General features: G+C 36.3%; 1 protein-coding gene across 2 annotated transcripts in view; it reads left to right on the top strand.

The window, feature by feature from the left end:
* The window catches only part of TMOD3 (tropomodulin 3), a 78,847-nt gene that overhangs the window by 11,672 nt on the left and 41,424 nt on the right, over positions 1 to 25,751 (top strand). For both annotated transcript variants that reach the window (XM_036734804.1, XM_036734806.1), the window contains exons 2-3: positions 11,353 to 11,548; positions 17,797 to 17,953. In XM_036734804.1, coding sequence (XP_036590699.1) covers positions 11,423 to 11,548; positions 17,797 to 17,953 — 283 coding nt within the window. In that variant the 5' untranslated portion in view covers positions 11,353 to 11,422. The remainder of the gene's footprint in view (positions 1 to 11,352; positions 11,549 to 17,796; positions 17,954 to 25,751) is intronic.

The raw sequence follows: 25,751 nt of genomic DNA, 5'->3' as shown, positions 1-25,751 counted from the left end.
CAGAGATAACTATAACATGAGGAGGAAAAGAGCACTAACATCTAGGGAGAGCAGGAAGGCATCACAGAGGAGGTAGTATTTGAGATTCTAAGAGATGGAGGTGAGGTTGGGCTGCATTCCAGACACAGGGCTCAACCGGGCTGATATGTGGAGATGGGAGGTGGAACTCATGAAGTTGGGGAGCAGCTAGTAGGCCAGTTTGGTTGGAATGTCAGGTTTCTGAATAGAGAGTCTAGAAAGGCAGGTAGATTATGGAGGGTTTTACATTCCAGGCTGAGAAGTTTGTATTTTAGATGCTTGAGATTTTTGAGCAGGGAGTGACATGGTCTGACTTGTGCCTTAGGAATATTATGTTGATGGCTCTGTGGAGAATGGATTAGACAAAAGACTAGACACAGGAATCATAGAGTTAGAGCTTGATGAGGCCTTTGAAGTCATCTGGTTTACCTTCATCATTTTACAGATGAGGAAACCAAGACCCCGGAGATTAAGATTTGTATCAGGTCATGTAAAAGAAGTGACACCTGCAGAGTTCCCAGTTCCTGTAACTACAAATGCAGTGCTCTTTCCATTTTGCTACCCCATTGCAGTAGTCCAGATAGTGCCAGTCCCTAAACCATGGTATAAGGGGCATATGAGAGAGATGCTGTGGAGATAGGCTTGACAAGACTTGGCTAATAATTGGTTATAGGGGAGGGGAGGAACGATGGAGAGAGAAAAGTCAGTAATGACTCCCAAATTTGTGAATGTGGGTGACTGGGAGCATGCTGGTGTGCCTGACAGAAATAGGGAAGTTTGGAGGAGGGTTAGGTTTAGGGAAATGGTAGTAAGTTACATTTTGAACAAGTTGAGTTAAGGGATGCCAGTGGAACATCCAGGGGGTACTATTTAGCAGACAGTTGGTAGTGTGGGACCAGAGTTCCAGAGAGACATTAGGACTGGATATAAAGATATGAGAATCATGCATAGAGACGATAATTGTACCCATGGGAACACTAAACAAGTATATGGGGAGAAAAGGGCATAGAACCTTGGGGAACACATTTGGAGGGCAGTAGAATGAGTGAATAATCATCTGACAAAGGAGACTGAGAAGTTGTTAGACAAGTAGAAGGAGAGCCAAGATAGAGCGAGGAGGAAAACGTGTCCAAGAAGAGGCAGTTGTCAGTGTCATGCTGTAGGAAATCTGAGTACTGAGAGAGGAACATTGAATAGTTGAGATAAACTTAGAATAGTTTGAGAAGAATTTTGGATCAGAAGCCAAATCCCAAAGGTTTGAGAAGGGAGTGGGAAACGGAGGCAACAAGTGAAGGTGGTACTTTCTAGGATGGCTTATGAGAAGGAGAAAATATATAGGCCAGGAGCTTGAGGGCATGAGGGTGAAGGTCATAAAGACATATTTCTAGGCAGCAGGGAAGGAATAGGTGGATTAGAGAAGAAAGAAAGAGGCAAGAGATCACAAAGGGTCAAGCTCCTGGAATAGATAGGCACATCTAAGATCAAGAGCAGAAGCTGAAGGTTCGGCTTGATCAAGGGCTACCTCCTTCTCAGAACCTGACACCAAAGAGAAAATGAGAAGGGATTTTGACATAGCAAGTAGGGGAGAAGAGGGAGATCAGGTAGATGGCCTTTTTTTCTCAGTAAAACAGAAGACAATATTCTCTGCTGAAAAGGGAGATGGAAGAAGACAGTGCTGTAAGGGGGCTGGTATAGAGGATGATAACGTCAATCACAGAAGAATGAAAGTGGGGGCCCATGTGAGATTGGATAACTAAGAACTGAGTTTTTCAGTTACTAGAAACCATATACCAAGTAACTATGTGATGAACCAGGCCTTTGATTTATTGTGGCTCTCTCCATTTAACTCCAGTTTGAGAAGTAGTGATGTAGAAAGATCGTGCAGGTGTGACTATTATTCTAATATGAAGTGTAGGAAGAAGAGAACCATAGAATTTTTGCGGGGGGTGTGGTAGTAGAGGATAGCAAGTTGTTCAAAAAAGAAACTAAAATTTGTGCTGGAGTGAAACAAAAAAAAGATGTTCTTTTCTCTTTACAGTGGAGAAGGCTTGCTTATCCAAGGCATGATTTCTTTTAGGCCTAGCCTATTTTATTTTCATTTCTTTGCCTATAGCCCAGTATTTATTGACTTGGTAGATTAAGAGAATTCTTTTACAAAGAAGAATGAGTCACTATGATACTTCCTGTTTGGGGAAAAAAAAGTCTGAGTAGACAGTCTCCAGTATGCATTTGAAATAGATTCAACATTTTGACTGTTGGTGGAGCACTGATAAGTTTTTCATACAAAACTGCCTTTCCCACATTTGGGTTTATCCGAAACCTTATTGGTGAAAGAGTCTCTTAAAATTAATTAACGGAGGTTAAAAAAAAGGCAATTCTGTAGCCACTTTACCCCAAAGTGTTTGTCACTCTATATCAAGTATTTAAAATATCTTTTTCTGTCTGTTCCTTTAAGCAGTTGACTCTAATCAGTCAGTTAAGCAAAAATCTAGAAAAACAGCTTATTGAAAGAGAGAACTGTGCCAATCTTGTGATCACTGTGGCATTTACCACATACCTCTAGGAGTGTGTTAGGTCATGACTGTACTGTGGCTCAGTCTTTTTTAGCTTCCCTATCCATTGGGTGAAGGGTGGAGACAAACAGGAAGCAGCCTGGCAGAGAGAGAGAGAGAGAGAGAGAGAGAGAGAAGGAGTACAGTTGCTATAGCTTGTATTCCATCTTCATCCCTAATCTTGCTCCCCCAACACACACACACACACACACACACACACACACACACACACACACACACATCCTTAAGAGACTGAGGACTTTTACATATTTTCACTAAAGATCCTTGTAAATGATTTGATTACCTCAATAACTTCCTCCCAAGTAAACTTCTTTCTTCCTTACGTTCTTACCTCCCAGATACCTTTTTCAGGACTTTTATCAAGGAATAGATGGGGCAAAGTAGTTGAGAAAGGGCAAAGAGTATATTAAAAAAAAATAAAAGTTGTTTTGGGGATGTTAATTCTGTATATTGACTTGAATTTTTTTTTCTGTTTTTGAGGCGATGGCAACCATGTGGTTATTTAACCATTGTATTTCCTTATTTATATCTTGAAGAGGATAGGGAAGTTAGTTAGCAGGGTGATTATATAGTTATTTGTGTGCAGCACTTAAAGCCAGTTATACAGTCAGGATGCTTCCTGATTGGCTTAGAGCAGTGGCATATTTATCCAGGTTGGAAAGTCCCCACATCATCTTGGTGGTGGTCTAGGAGAAGAGGCCATTCTCATCTGGGAACATAAGGGAGCTGGATGCTGCATCTTTGGGTTCCAGGACTGAATAAAGACATAGGTCAAACTAGGCCTAGGAAACTTTAGGTAAGGATTAGGTTAGAGTTGGTGTACTCAATCTGAAACTGGTGAGTTTCTTTATGCCTATTTTTCACTATATTTCCTTAGTATATTATTTGTGATTTTGTATATATTTTTTTTCCTCTTGTAAATAATCCTTAGAAAAGGGCCTCTTGTGGTCTGGAGTAGAAGGGAAAGAGAAAAATTTACAGGGGTAGAAGAGAGAGAAAAGAACTTGGTAGAATTGAACACCAAGAAAAGAAGAGGACAATTAAATAGTGTTTCAGTGCAGCAGCCTTTTGAACCCAAGAAACCAAACTGGTTCAGGATCCTGGAAGGTTCAAGAAGGTTAAGCACCTCTAGTAGAGCTTCTATTAATCGAGGGATTTTAGAAAGAAATAAAGGTTTCCTGTCTCAATTCTAAACTCAGCTGATACCCTAGGAAGCTAGCTTAGATCACTGGAGGCCTGGATCTTTCAGAGGGAGAAACCAGCAGTCAGATCTGATATGTAAGGTGTGTGTGTGTGTGTGTTTTGTGACTTTTTATTCCTTACTTTCCTTACTATGCTATTCCTTACTATGCTTTCAGATAAATAGGTTTATCTAAGTTGGTGGTAGCAACTATAGCAGCAACATCAAACTGTAGTTGGTGAATTGAGACAGTAAAGTCACTCACAGTGAACATTTTTATCTGCAGTCTCTTCTCAGTATGTTAAATATCTTATCCAGATACCTTTCCTTTGGACTAGCCCTCCCATCCTAGCTTCTCCATTTTGATAGTCATTGCTTTAGAGAAGTTATATGTAAGGAATCACTATGCGAGAGTAGGCAAATAACCTTATACAAGATTAGATTTGATTTTAGTTATGGGTCAGAAGGTGCTTTAATCAATATTTTTTCCTCCAAAAAACTGTATTTGTAATAATTATGGATAGGTACAGGTTTCATTTTGAAAAGACACTTTGTACTATTTGAATTATATTGACAGTGTACCCAATACCTTCCATTAGTCAGCAATCAATATTTATTACTATTTCGTTATAGAATCATAACTTAGATTTGTAAGAAAGGGACTTCAGGAGGGGGTTAGTCAAATACCTACCCAAATCATGAATCCTGTGTTTTATGTTACTTATTCTTAATAGTTTTTTTTTAGATAAATTTTTCAGCCATGAGCAAATTGAATGACGATTTAGTTATCTTTTTTACCAAAATTAATTGAAGCAGATACTTATGAAGTCATTGAAGATAAAAGAATCCTTTCCATTTGAACAGATATTGGGGCTTCTGTAGTTCAATAGATTTATCATAAATATTTCAGCTCCTCCATCTGCTCCTAATAGCTTCCACATGTTTAAATTGTATGATTTAACAAGATGAAGTCATAGGATTTTAGAACTAAAATATACCTCAGAGCTCATCCACAGGAATCCAGTGCTTAAGTTAATGGGAATGAATTTCTTTAAAATTTATTGGCAAATTCATTTATTGAATAGCTTACCGTTAGCCCTGACACTTGTTGAAATTGCTGTTATACAGTGATCATTGCTGGATATTCATGTCAGAACCAGTGTGTTATCAATTACAGATTGATTTCTGGTATTAAATATTAGAAATATTGTAGGAACAATAAATTAGAGATAGTGATTGTTACTTTTTTACTATCTGTAAATTAAATGTTTCTAAATTTTTTTAAGTCTTTTTTTCTGAATTTGGTATTACCATCAATAAAGCATTTGTTGTTTAAGACTATAAAAATACCTTCTTTAGTTAATTTTGCTGTTATGGTTTTTAATTGTCATCAGATAAGACCAGTTTTCAGATAATCCAGTCCACTACAATATCAGCTCCACTGATAAAGAGGATGAATTCTAGTGGCATATTTTCACAAAACATAGAATTTTAGACCTAGTAGAAGCTATATCAGGGCAGGTAGATGGGGTGGTTGATGGAGCACTGGGCTTGAAATCAGGAAGACTCATCTTCATGAGTTGAAATCCATCCTCAGATACTTAGTGGCTCTGTGACCTTGGGCAGCCAGTTAACCCTGCTTGCCTTGGTTTTGCATCTGTAAAATGAACAAGAAAAGGAAATGGCAAACCACTCCAGTATCTTTGCTAAGAAATTCTTAAATGGGATTATGGACACAACTGAAATGACTCACCAACAACAACAACTGAAGCCATATCTAGGAAATGGAGAAGGATGAATCAGAAATGACTAGAAAGTTTCAGAGTTATGTCATTGAGATGATTGGTAGTACCAGAGAGAAGGAAGTTAGGAAGGGACATAAGAAAAAATATTATGCATTTAATTTTTAAAAATAAAAGCAAACACATGTACAGCTGTTTATCTTAGTACAATATACAGCTTATTAGTTTCTCTCTCTCTTCTTCCATTTCTACTACCCCTTCCTTCCCCACTCCTCTGTATTTGTACACATAGAAACTTCTTTCTTTTTTTTTTTTTTTTTTTTTTTTTACCAGAAAAGACCATCTTTCTAAAACATACTACTCTTAGAGTGTGAACTAGGAATCAGTAGAACTAGATTCTGAATTTGATTTGCCTACTAACTTGTTTTATTTATTTTATCATTGTTATCAGAAGTAGACATATAAGAATCATGGAGACCTCTTCCAGATGGCAGAAAAATAAGCTTATTGTTCAAAAATATAATTAAAATAACACCAGTCATACTTAAAAACCTTCAACTGAAGCATTGGCTTATAAATGACCTTAGGCTGCATTAGGTAGAAGTATGTTGTCCATGGTGAAAAGGGTAGGGTCATAGTTCCATGGTACTCCGCTCTGTTTACACCACATCCACAGTATTGTATTAAGGTCCAGGCATGTATTTTAGGCAAAACACTGGCAAACTAGAAACTGTTCAGAAGAGGAGGGACCATGATGGTGAGAAGAGTGCAAAACATGCTGTACTGGAATCAGTTGAAGGAACTGGAGCTGTTTAACCCAGAGAAGGGAAAGCAGGGGTAGAGGGAACATTATTGTCAGTAGTTGGAAAAGCAGCTAGGTGTAGTAAAAATAGGACTTTTTTTTTATTTGGAACATGTCTTTGAATCACTTTTGTAAACTCGAGCAAGTAAGTTCACCTCTCCGAGCTTCAAATCAGTGAATTTTGTAAAATGAAGGAGTTGAACTAGATCATCCTTGAGATTACTTCCCACTCTAAATCTTACGATCCTACAAGTATTCGAAGGGACTCTCTTATGGAGGAGAGATTAGATTTGTGTGACTTGGTCCCAGAAAGAAGAATTAGATCTGTCAGTAGAAATTGCAGAGAAGCAAAGTGGATTTTGGTTTCACGTAGGAGAAAACTTCTCAGTAATTAGAACTGTTCAAGAGTGGAAGGAGCCACCCTTGGAGGGAGTTGGAGTCATCACTGAAAGTGTTCAAGGACATGTTAGATAACCACTTGAGGTTGTTGTAGAAAGGATTCCGGTCCAGATAGGGGTTGGATTAGTGGTTAACCTCTGAGGTCCCTCAGTTGTGAGGTTTTATATGATTTCTTAGAGAGAAAGAAAAATGACCATAAAAACACATGGTGAAGAAAGAGGAACAGTTGTCAAATCAGTCCGCTAGTATTTATTTATTGAGCCTCTGTGTGCCAGGCACCGTGCCAAGTGTTGTGGATACAAAGAAGGAGAGGGAAATCCCTGCTTTCAAGGAAGTTACTGTCTTCTAATGAAGGAGACAAAGTACAAACACCTATATACAAGCAGTTTATATACAGGATAAATTGAAGGTAATCACGGAGGGAAGGCATTAAGATTAAGGAGGACTTGGGAAAGGCTTCTTGCAGAAGGTGATATTTTAGCTGAGAAGAGAGCAAGGAGTTGATGATAACTCCTAGATTGAAAGCTCGACTTTCACTGGTGAAACCCTGGACTGTAAGAGGGAAGCTCAGAAGAGGGGAGGGTTTGGGGAAAAGAAAATTAATTCCATTTTGGACATGTTGGATCTAAAATGTCTCCAGGATCTTCTGTTTTGAGATGTCTAAAAGGTAGTTAGAGATGCAAGATTGGAGGTAAACTGGACAAGTAGATCTGAGTCATCTTTGTAGAAAATGATAATTAAAAATGATAGGAGCTGATGATCACCAAGTGAAGTAGTGTAGAAGGAGAAAAGAGTACCTAGGATAGACTCTTGGGAGACCTCTACTGTTAGCAGGCATGTGCTATATGAAAATCTAGCAAAGGAAATACAGAAAAATATGATTAAATCAATAGGAGGAGAACCAGGAAAGAGTCGTGTCCCATAAACCTGGAGAGAAGGGAGTAATAAGGAGGGGAGGGTGAACAGCTCTGTCAAAGGATGCAGAAAGGTCAAGAAAAGAACCAAAGAACAGTTGATAATTGTTCAGACAGCATTAGGCAAGATGAGCACGAATTGTTTTTTATGCTTCAGCAGGATACAGATAGCTGGGAAATGTATGTCTCGTATTGTAATATATTCTTGCCTGCTGGCCAAATTGTATTATGTGAGTCTTTTGAAAATATACATTGAATTTATTCGTTATACTTTTCTAATCTGTTATGGTAGATTTCTGCATAGTAAATTATCATATTTTAGTGTACACCTGGAGGCCCTATGCGTGCTAAAATTGAAACACTTCTGTATATCCTCAGATTGATGAGTTAGGTCCAAGGAAATTGTAGAAAGGAATTGTTAGGGAAAAGAGAGGAGTTGATACAATATAGAGATAGAGGTAAATAAATATATGATGTTAGAGGAGATAAATTGAGAGTTAAATGATGAGGGAATGGAGATAAAGTTGTTTTTCACATAACAAAACAGGTTGGACAAAAGTCACTAAAGTTTAAGTTAAAATTAGCTTTTAAAAATAACACTATATTCTGTGTGTATTATTCAAAGAGGAAAGGCTGTCCTACTGCCTTAAAGGGGAAAAAAAGCAACTTCGATGCTTTTTCAGATAAATAATAAAAGTAGTATAACATTTTCTTTCTTTTAATGTCCAATAATAAGTAGACAACCACAAGGATATACATCTTGATCCTGACATCAGGTTCTCCTTTGTACTGCTTGTTAAACTTCCCAGCTTCTCCTTTATGTTTGTTAGGGAGGCAGACCAGTGCTCTAATAGGCCTAATCTATAAAATTTTGATGTGCTAACCCTCTGTTATAAAGAAACCATTTAGGTATAACGGTACAAATACAGACGCAATCTACCCATTTTCTCATTATTATTGGACATAAACTTGTTGCCAATTATGAGGGACCACTGCTGCAGAATTTGAAATAGACAGATTATAAGATTGAATTTCTAGAGGGCATGTCGTCTTATTTATCTTTATACCTCCCAGATTTTAGTATACTATACTACATATAGTATGTGTTTAAATGAACTTTTTAATCATCTAGTTGACAGATATTTATTTTGATACATAATGACAACCATGCCTTTCCAAAACCAGTTCATATCTAAATTATGACCACTCACTGCAGCAATTTGAATGAGAACTTCCTGAATTTGAGTAATTCAAAAATGAAGAGAATTGATTAATTTCTTCTACCCACTTCAGTTCTTTGATTTGGTAGCAAATGTCTCTTCAAATAAATATGATGTATTTGTGTATTAGAATATGATGTATTCAAATGAATAACTTAAGCAAGAACACTGGGTAGCAGAAAAGGAAACCCATTCACAAAACTTTTATATCCAAAGAAGATTAAATAAAGGATATGCTTTACATACAGTTGGCTGGAGATGGGAATAGGATGCTTCCTATCTCCAAATCTGTGTCCACATTAGGGTGATAAGTATGGTAGTTTCCAAGATAGAGGTGGTGCATAGCTTCAGAGATAGCTTCCCAGCTTTCTTTTTTTGTATAGGAAAGCCTCATCTCTGACATATATTAGAGATGCTCCTTCCTTTTTGGAAATTCCGGGAAGGTGACTGGTGGGGAACAGGGTGTTATCTGCTACCTCTGTTTCCAAATCTACACTTTGGGATCTTTAGGTACAGTAGTTGGTTGAGAGAGATGAGAATATGGGTCTGGAATATTTCCTAATTTACCCAAGATTACCTAACAAATGTGATGTGGAGGGTCTTATCTATAATGACAGATGCTATATGGATCCATCTGAGCCCAAATGGTCTCTTACCTCTGATATTATTAGCAGCATTGCATAGTGGACAGAGACCTGAACTCTGAGTCAGCAAGACCTGGGTTCAAGTTCTGATTTGAATATAGACTATAAGCTACAGAAAAGGTGCTGGACTGCATTTGTAGAATGAGTTTCCTCATCTGGGAATTCTGTATGCCTGTGAAATCACAGGTCTAGTTACAGTGGTCTTGGGTTTTCCTCAAGTGAGGAATTGAAGGCTTTATAGAGCTCCTTATGGTTCCCACCCCCCTTTGGAATTCTACATGTGAAATACCAACTCAGGGCAGATGGAAGAAACTTCTAATAGACAAAGATCTAACAAGGGAGAACAACCTTACTTATTCTTATGACAGTATAAATGGGTCTGCATGCATCTATTCTATAGCAAACATTGTTGGTTCATTTGTATTTCTTGGAGTGAGGAAGGATAGCCTTTGCAGTTATAAAATTTTAAGAAGTAAAACCATATACACATAACAAGAAGGAGTATAGAATTATAGGAACCAAAAATTATGGAAAGAATTACAGCAGTTAAAAGTTTTGCTTACCTTGCCACAATATTCCAGAAGATGTCATGATGAGCTTCACTTGCTAAACAGAATTTAGACATTTGAGTCTTTGGCTTTATGTAATATCTTCTACCAACTAAGGATGCTATAACAAACTTGATAGATATCATTCTATGTTCAGAAAGAGGCCAGTAAGTTTTATTAAAAAGTACAAAAAAAGCACTTTAAAATTATGAAAAATTTAGCCAAATTACTAAAGCTTTAGAAATTCCTACTTGTACTTTGTTGTTGTACTTCAGAGTGAATAACAAAAGCATAGAATTTTAGACCTGGAAGAGACCATAAAGATCATGTAACCACAATCACTTTTTTTGGTGAGATATCTAAGCCTGAGAAGTGAAGTGACTTGTTCACACAAATGTTAGTAGAGCTGAGGCTAAAATCCATGTCTTTGGACTCACTGGCTAGAGTACCTGTTCCATTGTACTATATTTCTTCCCATTATGGAAACCAGAATGATACAAATGGGAGCTGGAGAAACTGTTAACGCTTGTAGTTATCATATTCATGTAGCATTTTAAGTATTTCTGATATTTTGTCAGAAATGTATATTTCACTTTAAATATGCAATTTCAAAAAGCTGCTAAGTTATTAAGTGTGATCTGGGACCAAACTGTTCTTCCACACAACTCTTATTTCATAATGAAAGTGGAAAAGTTGTTTAGCACAAATTTACTTTAAGGGAAACTTTGTTGAAATATATCTGTTTTGCCAAGTAAGGGATTTTTCTTGCAACAATTAAACTACATTGATTACTTGATTGTAAATTCTTTGAGCGTGGGAAACTTGTCTTTACTTTTTCTCCAGGACCTTGCACTGTTATGCATAGTATATGTTTATATGCAATTCCATTATAAACATTTCTTTTACTCTATAATATTTTGTTCTCCAAACCTATTAGAACATCCAAAATATAGCTAAATTAACTGACCAATTCTATTTTCCTGTCTTTCCTTTATCTGCTTTTTGATGGAAATGAGAAATATCTCAAAAGTTAGATGGCAGAAGAACTGAAGCGAACAAAGAACTTTGATAATACACAAACAGGATAATTAGATGCTAAATAATTGATGCTACTCTGCTTCAGCAAAACTTACCTACCCCAAAGACAGTAACACTTTTGGATTCATCATAGATTTTACATTTATTTTAACCTGAAGCTGAAGATATGTATATATGAATAACAAATATTTTATTTTCAAGCTTCTAAAAATGTTTAGATTTTGTTGGATTTAAGCAGATACTGTTAATAATAAGACCATTACTTTTCCCACAGCTTAACGAAAAGAAATCACATCTGATTTATAAACGTGGCCATAATCGAGTGTCATTCTACTCCACACATCATGGCACTTCCCTTCCGAAAGGACTTGGAGAAGTACAAAGATATTGATGAAGATGAACTCCTTGGTAAACTTTCAGAGACTGAACTAAAACAGCTGGAAACTGTTCTTGATGACCTTGACCCTGAGGTGGGTATTACTAAGAGAGAGGATAAAAGCATCTTGTTTTTCATCCAAATGCAAAAGTCCCTTCTTCCCTTCCAGCTTTTTCCTCTTCTACATAGAGGTCATTGTGCTTTCACTGTTTCCCATTACGAGCTTTATTCTTGCCTTTATTGACACTGATGCTTGTATCCAAAATGATCCCCCCAAATCCCTGTATTCAGAGCCTCTTGAAATGCTATGTCATCTATGAAGTGTTTGTTGACTAAACAGCAAGGTTGGGTGTAACCTGGAATGTAGTAACATAAAAATTCACCACAGCTATTTTTCTATCCACTTCTTAAAAGCTATTTTGCTTCTAGGGTTATTGCCTCCTAGAGAATCTTTGACAGGTCCTACTTGGCCCTGCATTAGGACATCTGTAGTTTGAAGAATGCTGGACAGGATGATTAATTTTAAAGTCATCTTTTGAATGAGACTCAGGTAGCCCTAAAGCTCCAAGGTGAACTAGACCTTTGGCAATTCCCAAAGTTCACTTTAGAGCAAACCTAAGTCTGTAGTTTGACCAGAGGCTGACTGAGTCTCCATGGGTTTCTTTGGGTTAGGAGTGGCCTGGGGCGAAAGTTAAATCTTGATTTAGATTTGTACCCTTCAGGACGTCCTTAGAGTTGAGCGGCATACTTGGGGAAATGGCTGTTTGCTAAATTACATTCTGTTCCATTCTAAGTTACTTTACTTTGCTTACTGAATATTACTTGATGATAACTCTGTATGCTGGGACATTAATTATAAGTGCTTATTTAGGATAAATTTTGGCTTTTGTTTAGTAAAACTTTCTTTGGTATTAAAAGTAATCTACTACTGTCACTACCACATGTATATTCCTTTTGGGTATAACTTACTTGTTTTTGTATTTTTACTAAGACTGACCTTTGTTTTTGAACACTTAGGTAATCTGCTTAGATAAATAGATAATATAGATAAAATCCTTCCATAATGAATTCTATGATAAATAAAAATTCATAGTAACAGAAATATATTCTAGTCTGGAGGATTGCTCTGTAGTGATAATATGTTCATTTTGTTGCCCTGAAATTCTGTTCTTGGAATAGTCCAATATGAGGAATCTGTCCTCCCAATACAGTACAGTGGAAAGAGCACTGCATCAGAGGACCTGGGGTCACTCCCTGACTCTGTGACTACTACAGTGCGTGACCTTTGGCAAATTTTGTTAAACTTCTCTGGACCTCAGTGCCTCATCTATCAAATTAGAGGGTTGGATTAGAGGCCCTCCCTTCTAGCTCTAATTCTATAAGCCCATTTGTATTTAACAGTCTCACGTTGTAGTAGAGTAGTTTTTGACACCAAATGGATGCTCATAAGCCTTATTTGTTAATAATTTACATTCTGCTTCTCAGATAGAAAGACTTGACTTCCAACCTGTGTATATAGCATTTTTTCAGGACACCCCCCACCCCCACCACTCCCAGATGTTGCTAGTTGAGTCTTTGAAGAGCATGAGTTAGTCCATGACATTTAGCAAAGGAAGGGTGTTATGCCATTTTACAAGTTAGGGCGGATTCCTCTTTGCCCTCCCTCTGTCCCCATCTCCTCCTTCACTACAGTGGGAGTTGAATTCTAAAGTTATTAACTGGCATTTTCATGTGAAAGTTAAACAGGAAAAGGAATGCCAGATTCTTGTGACTTGTTTGTTTTGTTCATAGGGAGAGGCATTTAGAAGCAATTGAGTGTTCCTAAGTAGAATAATAGCAGACCCAGTTGCCTTAGCCAGAAAAACATATTAACTTTCCCACCAACTTTACTTGCTTCTAGCAGAGATCCAGGAGGTAGGAGGAAAAATGGGAGGTGGCTGGGGTAAGAAAGATTGTATAAGACAACTCTTTGTAATATGGGAGTTTCTCTTCCTCTTCCCTACCATTTTCAATGTATTAATTCATTGCCCATTTCAGAGTAGTTATACCACAAGCACAGAATGTTTGTACATCAGCTTATGTGTCATAACTAACAAGGAATGAGAAAAAAAAATTGGATTCCCAGGAATTCCATCTTAATGACAGTTAACCTGCTTATTAATTTTTATTTATGATTAGATTGATTAATTAGAGCATATTGCTCAGGGTTCATATCCCATGAAAACCAGTTAGCTATGGTTTTCTTTCATGATTCAGAATCACAAAGGTAAACTAGAATCCTAACCAGCCATTTCACAGATGTGTTTCACAAGGGGAATGAACTTGGCAAGAAAGTACTGATGAAATCCATGCAAGTATATTGGTAGTGCTGCAAAAAACAACTTAAAATACATGTCCTTCTGTGGTGTCTTCATATGTGAAGGATTGCACATTTTGTTGGTTTGTTCTGAAACTATTCCAAAATCTTTTTCATGTGCATATGTTTTATGTCTCCAGTTACATTATTAACCGTAAGGGCAATGGCCTTCTCTTCTCTTGTTTTTCAAAATCCTAGTGGAAAATTAGAGTTGAAAAAAAAAAACATGCCCAATGCAGTTATCAGGTACTAACGTTAAAATTTTTTTTTTCCTTGAATGAATCAAATTGCTCTATAACAAGTACCATTACAATATAAATGCAGTTAATTAGGGGTTACTGCAGATGGCCCATTGGGACTGTAGAATTCTCGACAGTGAGTTATCTAGTGCAATAAATGTTTTCTTTGGTCAGTCACTTTCTTTAAAAAGCCATTTTTGTTTTAAATGAAAAAATATCCATTGCCTGATAGGATCCATGGGGAATAGTATTACCACTGTCATTGAGGTATACTACAAAACATCAGTCCTGCTCCTTGCTTCTTGAATGGATTCTATTTGTCATTTCTCTCTAATACAACACAGGAATGCCTAGAAACAGGGAAACAACCACTTCTGTTAGGCCTTTGTTTTTCTAAAAGGGTTATATACTATTTCTAGCTGTCCCCATGATGTACTGGTAAGATCCTAGAAAGACAGTTTATTCTCTTGTCATTTGAGAGCCAAATTCATAATGCTTACCATTTATGACTGTTCTTGAGCTATGCTAGTGAAAGCCTTACTTCAGCAGCTGTTGTGTTTGTCCTTCGTTTCTGAAGAAGACCATGGCATCAGGGAAATGATGACATGACTTTTAGTTGACTTTGATTTGAGTGAGGGAGGGCTGTGCAAGGTCACCAGCCTCACTTTCTCCTCCAGAGCCATCTGGATCCAGTGACCATATATTCATCAGGGTGACTGGAGATGGCCCAGGATGCAGTGGGAGACCCTGACCCTTTTAGGCTAAGGCCTTTTCAGGTACTAACTTAGAGTGAGGTATGTGGGGAATGCAGATAGCAGGTCTCAAACTATTGCCTCCTGCCCTTTTTACCCTTGCCCCTGGCAGTTCTATTCCCTTCAGGTATTTATAGCATTGCGTTGTCATGTATGGAACCTGATAAATAGCCCCTATTATGGGTTCCTTAGGAGAGTCCTAATGCATTTACAGCAGCCATGAATTAATTCAGGGTATGTGAATCCACTTATGAAATCTATAACAATCGGCAATAGAGTTATAGATACTTAGATTTAAAAGGAACCATAGTGATCATCTGGTCCAAAGTATGAAAGCCCTCTACAATATAATGATGATGATAATAATAATAATAATAACAACTAGCATTTATATAGTGCTGTAAGATCTGCAAATTGCTTTATAAATTATTGTTGTTGAGTCATTTCAGTCATGTCTGACTCTTTGTGACTGCATTTGGAGTTTTCTTGTTAAAGATACTGAAGTGATTTGCCATTTCCTTGTCCAGCTTATTTTACTGATAAGGAAACTGAGGCAAACAGGTTTAAGTAACTTGCCCAGGGTCACATACCTAATAAGTGTCTGAGGCCAGATTTGAACTCAGATCTTCTTACTCCAGGCCCAGCACTCTATCCACTGTGCCACCTATTTGCCCCCAAACTAAAGTTTATTTTATTTTATTTTATAAATACTGTCTCATTTGATCTTCACAACAGCCCTGAGAAGTGGGTGCTATTAATAACCCATTTTACAGAAGAGGAAACTTAAGCATAGAGAGTTGAAGTTAAAAGAATTAAACTTGTGCATTGATATAGCTAGTAGGCATCCAAAGCTAGATTTGAACTTCTGGCTACAGGTTTGATGCACTGTGCCTATTACCGTTTGAACACTTGGGTATGAGGCAGTCCATTCCATTTTCAGATAGTCCTAATTGTTAGAAAGTATTGTCTTATATTAAACTTTCCTAAATAACTTCTACCCTAGTCTTCCCACTGGATCTATATAGAATGTGACTAATTACTTTTCTACATAACAGTCCTTCACATATTTGGAGATGATCATCATTTTCCCCCTAAGTTGTCTTGTCTTCAAATTTACATATCCAAAGCCTTTAGTATTTCCTTAGTATAACGTGGCTTGGGACTCACACCATCTTGGTCTCTCTCCTCTGAATGTATTTCATTGTTTCAGTGTGCCTCTTAAAATATGGTGGCCAAGAGTGGATTGAGAAGTGGTCTGACCAGTACCAAGAGTAGTGATATTGTTACTTGTCTTGGTCTGGAGTTCTCTAAATTGTAGCGTAAAACTGCATTAGCTTTATGGGAAATCAAAACCACACTGTTGGCACACATTGAAGTTGGAGGTAGCTTCCCATTCTCAATTTGGCATGGTTGATTTTTTGACCTAAGTCCAGGAGTTCACATTTATCTGCATTAAAGTACCCATTGTTCCTATCTTTTGTGATCTTTTTAAACCCTGTTACCTAGTACCACAATACATTTACTCAAAACAAAAACAAATGGTTTGATATATCATGTAAATATTTTTTGCAACAAAATCCTATTGTAATGAAAACAGAGCTCTTCTTGACAGGAATTTTGTATATACTATAATATAAGGTCCTGAATTCTCATGGCTTGGGAACGCTGTACCTCCCCTATAACTGCGGGTGTTCTTTTTGATACTAAAGGATGAGGCTAAAGATCTCCAGGTGATTATAGGTAGTAATTTAATCAATCATTATGAATATTTACAAAACAGGGGCAATCTGGGACAGCTGCCAGACAGTTCAGTGGATCCCTGCAAAAGAACCCCAATAATCCCTGTGATAATTATAGAAAACAGACAAAGACAGGAGGAACTAGAGAGTGCATCACAACTGATTGGTGGATATTTTTGCTTTTCTGCTTAGTAATGAGCTTGGGCATTGAGCCAGTGTTATGCCCAAACATAAGTTTGTGTATTGATCATGTACCGGGTCACATATGGGTCATGATATTCTTGTTACGGCTTTCATAGGTCATAATATCTTAAGTTATGACTCAATGTCTCAGTTTTGATTTTTAACAAGTCACCATGTTCGCGCTTCCACCTTTTACAGAGTTTTAAGTTTTTATGACTTTTCAGTTATTACTGTATTTTATGGCTTTTCCCTAGTTAGGACCCCACATATGGCATTCTGTTTGTGCATGTTAAAAAATAAAAGTACTATGAGATCTTCCTCCAATACCTCATCATGGAGTGGAGGTGAGTCCTAGGTGCTTCAGGGCTTTCAGTGAAAGTTCAAGCTCTGAAAGCTTCTACCAAATTGTAAAGGTATGAGGTGTGGGTATGGATTCTTCCTGTTATCCAAGGACCAACCTAGCCAAGCTTGGAGAAGTTCATTACCACATCGACTTGACTATAGAGTAGTTAAATTTTACAACTATTCCTGCTCTTGAAGACTCATCCAAAATGTAAAGAGCTTGTTGTACATTAAGCTTAGAAGTATCTTCATTGGGGAAATAATAGATCCTTGAAGTATTTAAAGTATTCTTTTATTTTAATGTTTGAAGTATTCTTCTAAATCATTTTAGATATCAAGAAAATTCATTTTGTTTAATGTCAAAAGGATAGGAAACTAAAGTCTGATATTTTAAGTCACTAAAGCATGTTCTATGAAAAAATGAATTAGTGACTAATAAAATGAATTCTGAATGGCTAAACTTTTTTTTGTAGTTTTAGTTGAAGAACTTAAAAATTTGTTCTCATAGGTCATGATATAGAACATTTAATGTTTATACTATGATATTGCAATGTCATACACTCTGTTTCTATTTAAGTGATATATTCATTTAAATTTATAAAATCACTGACCTCACATAGTACCTGTTTATAAATGAAAGATATTTTCACATAAACAAAATCATCTGATTTATGTGTGGTCTAAATGTAAATTGCCACTGTTGTAATGGTTCTTTTTTATTTTTTTGGTAGAATGCACTTCTACCTGCAGGCTACCGGCAAAAGAATCAGACTACAAAGAATGCCACAGGACCTTTTGACAGAGAACATCTGCTTACATACTTGGAGAAGGAAGCATTGGAACATAAAGACAGGGAAGACTTTGTACCCTTCACTGGAGAGAAAAAAGGTAAGACCAGGGTATTAAAATTATTTCCTTGATGGAACTTTTTTTTGGTAGATACGGAGGAATTCAGACTTTAGAGTTAAATTAATTGGTTGCTTTAAACATTTTAAGTTTTTGTAATTGCTTTGAAAATCCACTGGAATTTTTTAACCCCCTGACAAATTCTTCACCAATTTGGCAAAGAAATTTGTCCTAATTAGTTTAAGTAAAGTGAGATTTTACTGCACTATAACAATTGTTTGCAGCGTGGTTTTGTGAATCAACACAGTGTGGGGAAAACAGCACTTGACCTTGAAAACCTGGGCTCAGATTGTAACTCTTCCACATAATAGCTGCTTAAGTTTATCGAGCATCATTTTTTTCATTTATAAAATGGGGACAGTAGTACTTGTATTCCCTATTTATCTCGAAGGATTGTGCTGACAAAATAAATGACTGCTTAGTGGAAATGGCATAATACCTGGGATTAAAAGGACCTCATTTTGCATCCACAGTTTTCCCAGTTTAGTATTTAAATAACCTTGGATAAGTTAGTGTCCCTCTCTTGGCTTCATAATTAATGAAATGGACAGTTAGACTAGCTGATTCTAAAAATCTCTTCTAGCTCCATATGCTATGATTTACCATCCAGTGGCTTACTGTATGCCGATCATTGTGCTAGGGGAGAGAGAGTTTAGACAAGAAACAATCCATACCCTAAGGAACCTACAATCTTATAAACTATGATTATGATAACATTCTTTATAGTGGTGGTAATAATTATAATAATAATACCATCTCACTTTTGTATGAGGCTCTAAGTGGTGCAGTGGATGGAGCTCTGGGCCAGGAGTCAGTAAGACCTAAGTTCAAATGTGGCCTCAGACACTTAATAGCAGTGTGACCCTGGGCAAGTCACTTAACCCTGTTTGCCTCAGTTTCCATATCTGTGAAATGAGCTGGAGAAGGAAATGGTAAACTACTCCATTATCTCTGCCAAGGAAACCCCAAATTGGGTCATGAAGAGCAGACATGACTTAAATGACTAAATAATACCACCGTGACCAAACATTTTTATAGTGCTTTATAGTTAGTGCGATTTCATTTATATATATATGTTTATGTGTGTGTATGTACCTGTATATGTGTGTATATATGAAATTTGATCCTTAGAACTATGTGAGATATGTAGTACGAGTATTATCATTATTTACATTTTATCTGTTCTTGGTTTTCTGCTTGTAGCAATTTCCTATTTGCGGCAAAGCAGATTTACAAATTGATAGAGTATCTTAGGATATAAAAGACTTACTCTTTGATCCAGTCCTGCTTACAGAGGCATCTTAAACTACTGTTTGTTTTTTTGTTAGACTTACCTGGAAGGAGCTTTCTCAACTTTCTGGGTAACCTAGTTTTCCATTTGATGATAATCATTTTAGGAAGTTTAAACTCATTTCACTTTGTCTTGTCCTTATTGGAGATGGAGAACAGATGCTTTTTATCTTCCATATGATAATTATTCTCGTACGTGAAGTCAGCTAAGACTTTCAGCTTCTAGCGTCCTTTAAATTTTTCTTTTGGGTCTTAACTGTCTGACTTTTCAGGTACTATAATCAGCTTTCATTCAAGTATTGAGGTACTTTGAAATGACAAACTGAATTGCCTAATTTTGCCCCAATGTATGAGCCATTTAAGCATTTATTAAAATTTCCAGATCCCAAATTCCAACTTATTATATTTCTTAGTCAAAATATCACAGTGTGGTATAGAAGAGATTGTGACCTGATAGCAGTTGCAAAAGTAGAGGACAGCTCTTGTTGCCTCTCTTGTTATCTCACTAATCCCCAAAATCTGATCCTTGTCAGTAGTGTTCAATAACCTCTTTATACAATTTGGCATAGCTTTGTGTGATTGGGAAGCCACAAGACCAGCTTGGCATTCTATAGTTAGAGATGGTATGACACTTGAAAAAAAAAAAGCCTCCACAGAGAGGCAGAGTTTCAAATAACGCTATAGCTACACACCAAAGAGCCATTGTTTTTATGTGTATTTGGTCTAGAAAAATGGCTCATTATGTATTAATCTGGATAGTTAGACCCACAGCAGAGAAAGAACGATTAATCACCCTCAACGTCATCCTCATATATAAAAGAAGTAATGACTAACCTGTCCCTTTGGATTGTATTGCAGGCATACTTCAAAGGGGATAAAGTTTTAAAGAGAGGTGAGATGTTGAAAAAAAGAAGCGGCACAAAGGAAAGAAAGATAGAAGGAATTGGAAATATATTTCATATGTCAGGAAACAGGTCATATAAAGAAAAACCTTAATGCATTGAAATTACACCTTTGTATTTGGGGTAGAAAAAAATAGTAATAAGTATCTTAAGGGGAAAAAAGTTTGGACAGTGTATACAACGTGAAATTAAAGAAAAACAAAACTATGACACCTGCTAAAAACTGTCAAAATAGTTCAGTAGTATTTCTACAACTATAAAATAGCAGTTAGTAGAAGCCGCCAGGATTGTTGTTTGTATAATAGCTCATTTAAATGTATGGCAAAAATCCAAACCTATGTTTGTGCCAAAGAGTAAGTGTAGTTTGCCAAGATGCTTACTGTTTTTTCAAAATCACTATCTGATGTGAACCAGGTTAACTATTTTTGACCCAGGTATCTTTGAATCATAGAACAATAAGCACTTAGAGTTGGAAGAGACCTTGAAGATCATCTGATAGTCCAGCTTACTTACTTTATATCTGAAGAAATGAGAACCTAGAGAAGTTAAGCAACTCTCCTTCTCTGCAACATCTCATTGTGCTGCCACGAGGCTGGTGCTGCCACAAATGTTTAGCATTGAGTGAAACTCAAAATCACCTTTCCTTTGCATAGCATGTAATCTAAGAGATAGAACAGATTAATGAAAAAAAAGAAAAATAAATTGGGATTATTCTTAATTGTTTCAACTTTGTATAGGCAAAAAACTCTTCTAATAGGATTCTAATCTAATACTATATCAGGGAAGGAGCTAGGAGATCATGTCTTCCAAAAAGAAATCTGCAGAAATGACATCCTAGCTATGGGCATTAGGATAGAGAGGTAAAAAAAGAAATGTAGCTTTGTAAGCCAATCAGTTCTCAACACTATTGTATGTTGGGATGTAATCATGATTAAATGTTCACTGTTTCTCTGTGTCTGTGCCTTCCTTTTGTATCTCTTCCTGGGATGTCCCAATATTTTAAAACATTAGTCCAAGGCCAACTCAATCCATCATCATAAAGGGGCAGTTAGGTGGTACAGTGGTTAGAGCGCTGGGCCTGGAGTCAGAAAGACCCAGCTTCTTGAGTTCAAATGTGACCTCAGATATTTACTAGCCATGTGACCCTGGGCAAGTCAGTTAACCCTGTTTGCCTTCATTTCCTCTGTCAAATGCGCTGGAGAAGGAAACAGCAAACCACTCCAGTATCTTTGCCAAGAAAATCCCAAAAGGGGTCACGAGAAGTTGGATACAACTGGAAAACAACTAAGCAACAAGAAGAGCTTTTAAAGGCTCTGCATTCAGAAAGTGTTCTCAAATTTTCTTTGCCTATCATTGATTCTGGCCATTGTTATAAATTATACTTTACATTCCCCTCTATGATGTCTGGGGTGGCAGGAAGGCTTTGTGTTCTGTACACTGGCAAAAGTATCCTCAGCCCTCTGGGGATTTAGCCCTCATCTCTGGGAGTATTTACATCAAAACCCAGTCTATCTAGTTGATAAGATTAACCTCTTCCATTTAAAGTTTCCCAAACTAACCTCAGCCCATAACGATCTTTTTATTTCACTCTAAATCCCTTTAATACTCAAGTGTTCAGTCCATCTAATAGTTGTATATAGATTGCTAAGTGCTATCATTTGAACCTCTCATATAACACATGATATTCTAGCCTGTATTAGAAAATGTGTGCACATTTTTCATCTCCCTTGAGACTGCACATTTCATCAAGGTAGGAACATTCTTTATACAATTGTTTATGCCCTCCCCCCCCCACAGTATCTAGCATAGTGCTTTCACAGAGGAGGGTTTATCATTTATTGGATGAAGATTCATAACTTGAATAGCCTATTGTACAGCAGATATCCAGATAATGAGATCTGAAGAAAGCTAGAAATTTATAAGGAGCCAGATATTTTCAAGGTAGAAACTCAACCAAAAATTAGACTAATAAATTCCTCAAAGGAACAAGATAGCTGAAAAGTAAGCTAAACTACTTCTTCTGAAATAATATAAAATTTCAGTCAGAGTCATGGAATGTTAGGGCAGAACAGGACGAAAGAGATCACGTAGTTCAATTCATTCATTTTACAAATAAGAATAATAAAGACTAGAAAGTTGTGAGTGGCTTGCCCACGAATACACGGGTAACACTTAAAGAACCACTAAAATCTTTTCAGCATAAATAACAATGACAGTAATGTTTCAGGAAGAGTAATCTGGTAGCTTACTGGGTTAATCACTATAGGATAAACAGAGGTAGAGGGAAGCTTGGCGGATGGGAAGACCAGAAGTCATTAACAATCTTTTGTCTCTTTAAAATATTTATTTAAATTTTTTCTATCTTCCCCTTCTCTTCTCCCCCTCCCCACCCCTTTAGCCTTAAATTTTCCTGAGTCTTAGTTTTCCTGACAGTATTCTTATAACTCTGTGTCACTTTTCTGTATTTGTCTTTGGTTATGCATAAGTGATACCTTATTTTGCACATATCCTTTTAAAACTGATCTCAAATTTCTCCCTTTCTTGTAAACCACTTACTCACATGTTCTACACTAAATCATTGAAGTCTTTTGTATGTATCAATAGAGCTGTTTGGGAGAAATTTTAGAAGGGCTGGAGGGAAATTTAAGTAGCCCTCATCATTCACCTTAGGAATATAGATTATTATCTTGTTGCTTTAAAATCAGGGACCTTGGTTAGTAATATGCTTAAGAACATATTTTTCTATCTACTTACAGGCTACTCTTTCTGCCTAATTATATTGAAAGTTCTAAGAGTTCTTAACCTAGGGAACTAATTTTTTAAAATATCCTTATAACTGAATTTCAATATAAATGTATTGCTTTTTTTTTTTATAATTCCATGTATTTTATTTTATACATTTAAAAACATCATTCTGAGAAGGGGTATATAGGCTTCACCAGTCTGCCGCAGTGGTCTATGATACCAAAAAAGTTAAGAATCCTTGTACCAGACCCTCTAAAAGAAAGGTATCAAACTTGGCTTTGGGCCAGTGGATCCCAAGTGGGCCTATACCAGATTAAAATATTATTGGGAAATGTTTAACAAAATAAATAAAAGTACGATATGACATAAATAATGTTAATTTGTGTTTTTCTAAGTCAGTATGAGGCCCACAGGGAATTTGAATTTGACATGACTGCTTAAATATAGCTCAACATTACATAATTTGGAGTCTGGTGTCCGGAACTGTTATAGATAAATTTCAGAAAACCAGTAGTTTCTGGGAGCATGTTAATGAAAGAAGTAGGATTATTTAATGTTTGCTTCTCTGAAGATATGGTCTGATGGGATGAATCCCAAAATTTGAGAGTTGGAAGGACCTCAGCTGCCAGCTAGTACAACAGTTATAGGAAAAGAATACCCACTATACTATACCTGACAAGTGGTATTCTAGCCTCTGCTTCAAGATTTACTCTGGAAGTTTGAAAATTAGACCTATGATAACAGCAGCACAGTGCAATGGAAAGGATACTTGACTGGGAGTTAAGAGATCTGGACTTGGGGCAGGTAAGCATCTACCTGTACCACTATGTATTACAACTCTTAATATTGGCCCTTTTGTGCATTTGTGAGGATTAAGCGAGAGAGATAGGCAAGATTTTTTGCTTTTCTGTAAGAACAAATTTTAACTTACATCTCAAGTTAAGACATTTTTTTCCCCAAATTCATCAGTACTTCTGTGACTCTGGAAATCAGCAACAACAAAAAAAACCTGAGTACCTTGGCCAAGTGGAGACCAAAACACAAAGTTTTTTGTTTTTGTTTTTGTTTAAATTTTGTTTTTAATTAGCAAGTATTTATTTTTTCTTCTTCCCAATCCCTCCCCCAGCCAGAAGAAAAAAAGAAACTCTTGTAACAAAGATGCATAGTCAAGCAAAGACAGCATATAGTTCATTGGTTCATAGATCAGTAGAAAAGAAAATTTTGTGAATGGGCAATTGCATACACTTCCTAGAAATGTCTATGAGAATCAGCATGCTAAAACTATGATAGGCTAAAGAAAAAACGGAAAGAAGAAGTAGCAACATGAGAAACAGCAGCAGAAATGATGATGGCATTTATAGAGGAAACAAATGAGTTTGGGGTCCAGGGAAATATAGGAACATTTAAGAATAAGACTAAAGTCTTCTGTACTTCAGAAGCCTAGGGGGCATTTAAATCTACACTATACTATTATTAACAACCCTCAACCACTATTAAGTCAAATTATGTTCAATATATACTATTTAAGAAGTAGTAATAAGAGTACTGGATTTGTAGTCAGACGACCTGGTCTCAAATTCCAAATCTGCTAGCACTTATGTCATTTTAGGCAATCACTTAACTTTCTTTAAGCCTCTGTTTCCTTATCTGTAAAGTGAGGAGTTCAGACTTGATGACTTCTATGTTCTTTCCAACTCTAAATTTATGATCCTGTGCTCTCAAGTGTGTAACAAATTTTAGAAAGATTTCTATCAAAAAAGGGATGGAAAAAAAGATCAATTATTTGGAAAATTCAGTTATCTATACATAACACTTCATTTTCTAAACATTTTAGTATTATATTTGTTGAAGAATTCAGAGTCAAAAGGAACATTTTTCAGATTAGGAAACTGAGGTACAAAGAAATCAAATGACTTGCACAAGCAAATTTGCACATGTATTACTTTTCCACATAAAAGTCTACACATGTTCCACATAAAGTCATTGAATACAGATTCAGAGGTTCACAAGATAAGGAATAATCACATTTATACAGATATTGAGACAAATATTAATATGAAGTATTTTATAAAAATAAACACTACAGCTGTGTATGCAAAATAACTTTTGTTCCTTAATAACTTATCTATTTACATTTGTGTTTTACCACTCAAGCAGGAAATGAGATGAAAACTTTAAAAAGACACAAAAGGAAATAGAAAAAACCTTGCTACAGTAGTTTTGAATGTAAACTTTTTCTTATTTCTTCCAGTTTCTCGTTTGTTGCTTCTTCCTTATTTTTCCTTTTCTCCCTGCCATTTTCTGCATCTAATTTTTCTTGGTCTTGGCTCATGTTTCCTAAATACTATTCTCTTTTCTCTCCACTCCTTCTGTTCCTCTAATACCCTCTCTTAAACAACTGAAGGTAAGCCAAATATTATCTTAGGGTCACACAGGTCTACTATGGTATAGTAGAAAAATTTGAACTCAGTTTATGGGTTCAAATTCTGGCTTTCCCACTTATAGCTGCTAACTTTAACCTCAACAAACTTGATGTACCTCAGTTTCTTAATAGGTAAAATAGAACTAATAATAGCTTTACCAGCTATGCTACAGGATTATTGTGAGAAAAGCAGCTTACAGATGCCCTTGAATATTATTCTCCATGACAGCACTTTGACATATTTGTAAATGTTACAAATTGTTATATATATGTTATAATAAAGTAATATAAATGTATTCTGTATTTATATATCAAATATATTACATATTTGTGGTAAAATACTATATAATATGAATATATAATTGTGTATGTTATGTAAACAACCCCGCTCAGTGCAGCTGCGGATGGGGCTTGGCCCAGT

This window comes from Trichosurus vulpecula, chromosome 8 (assembly GCF_011100635.1).
Source record: "Trichosurus vulpecula isolate mTriVul1 chromosome 8, mTriVul1.pri, whole genome shotgun sequence".
Lineage (NCBI taxonomy): Eukaryota > Metazoa > Chordata > Mammalia > Diprotodontia > Phalangeridae > Trichosurus > Trichosurus vulpecula.
The sequence above is the reverse complement of the archived record's forward strand: the minus strand, read 5'-3'. Positions and strand labels throughout refer to the sequence as shown.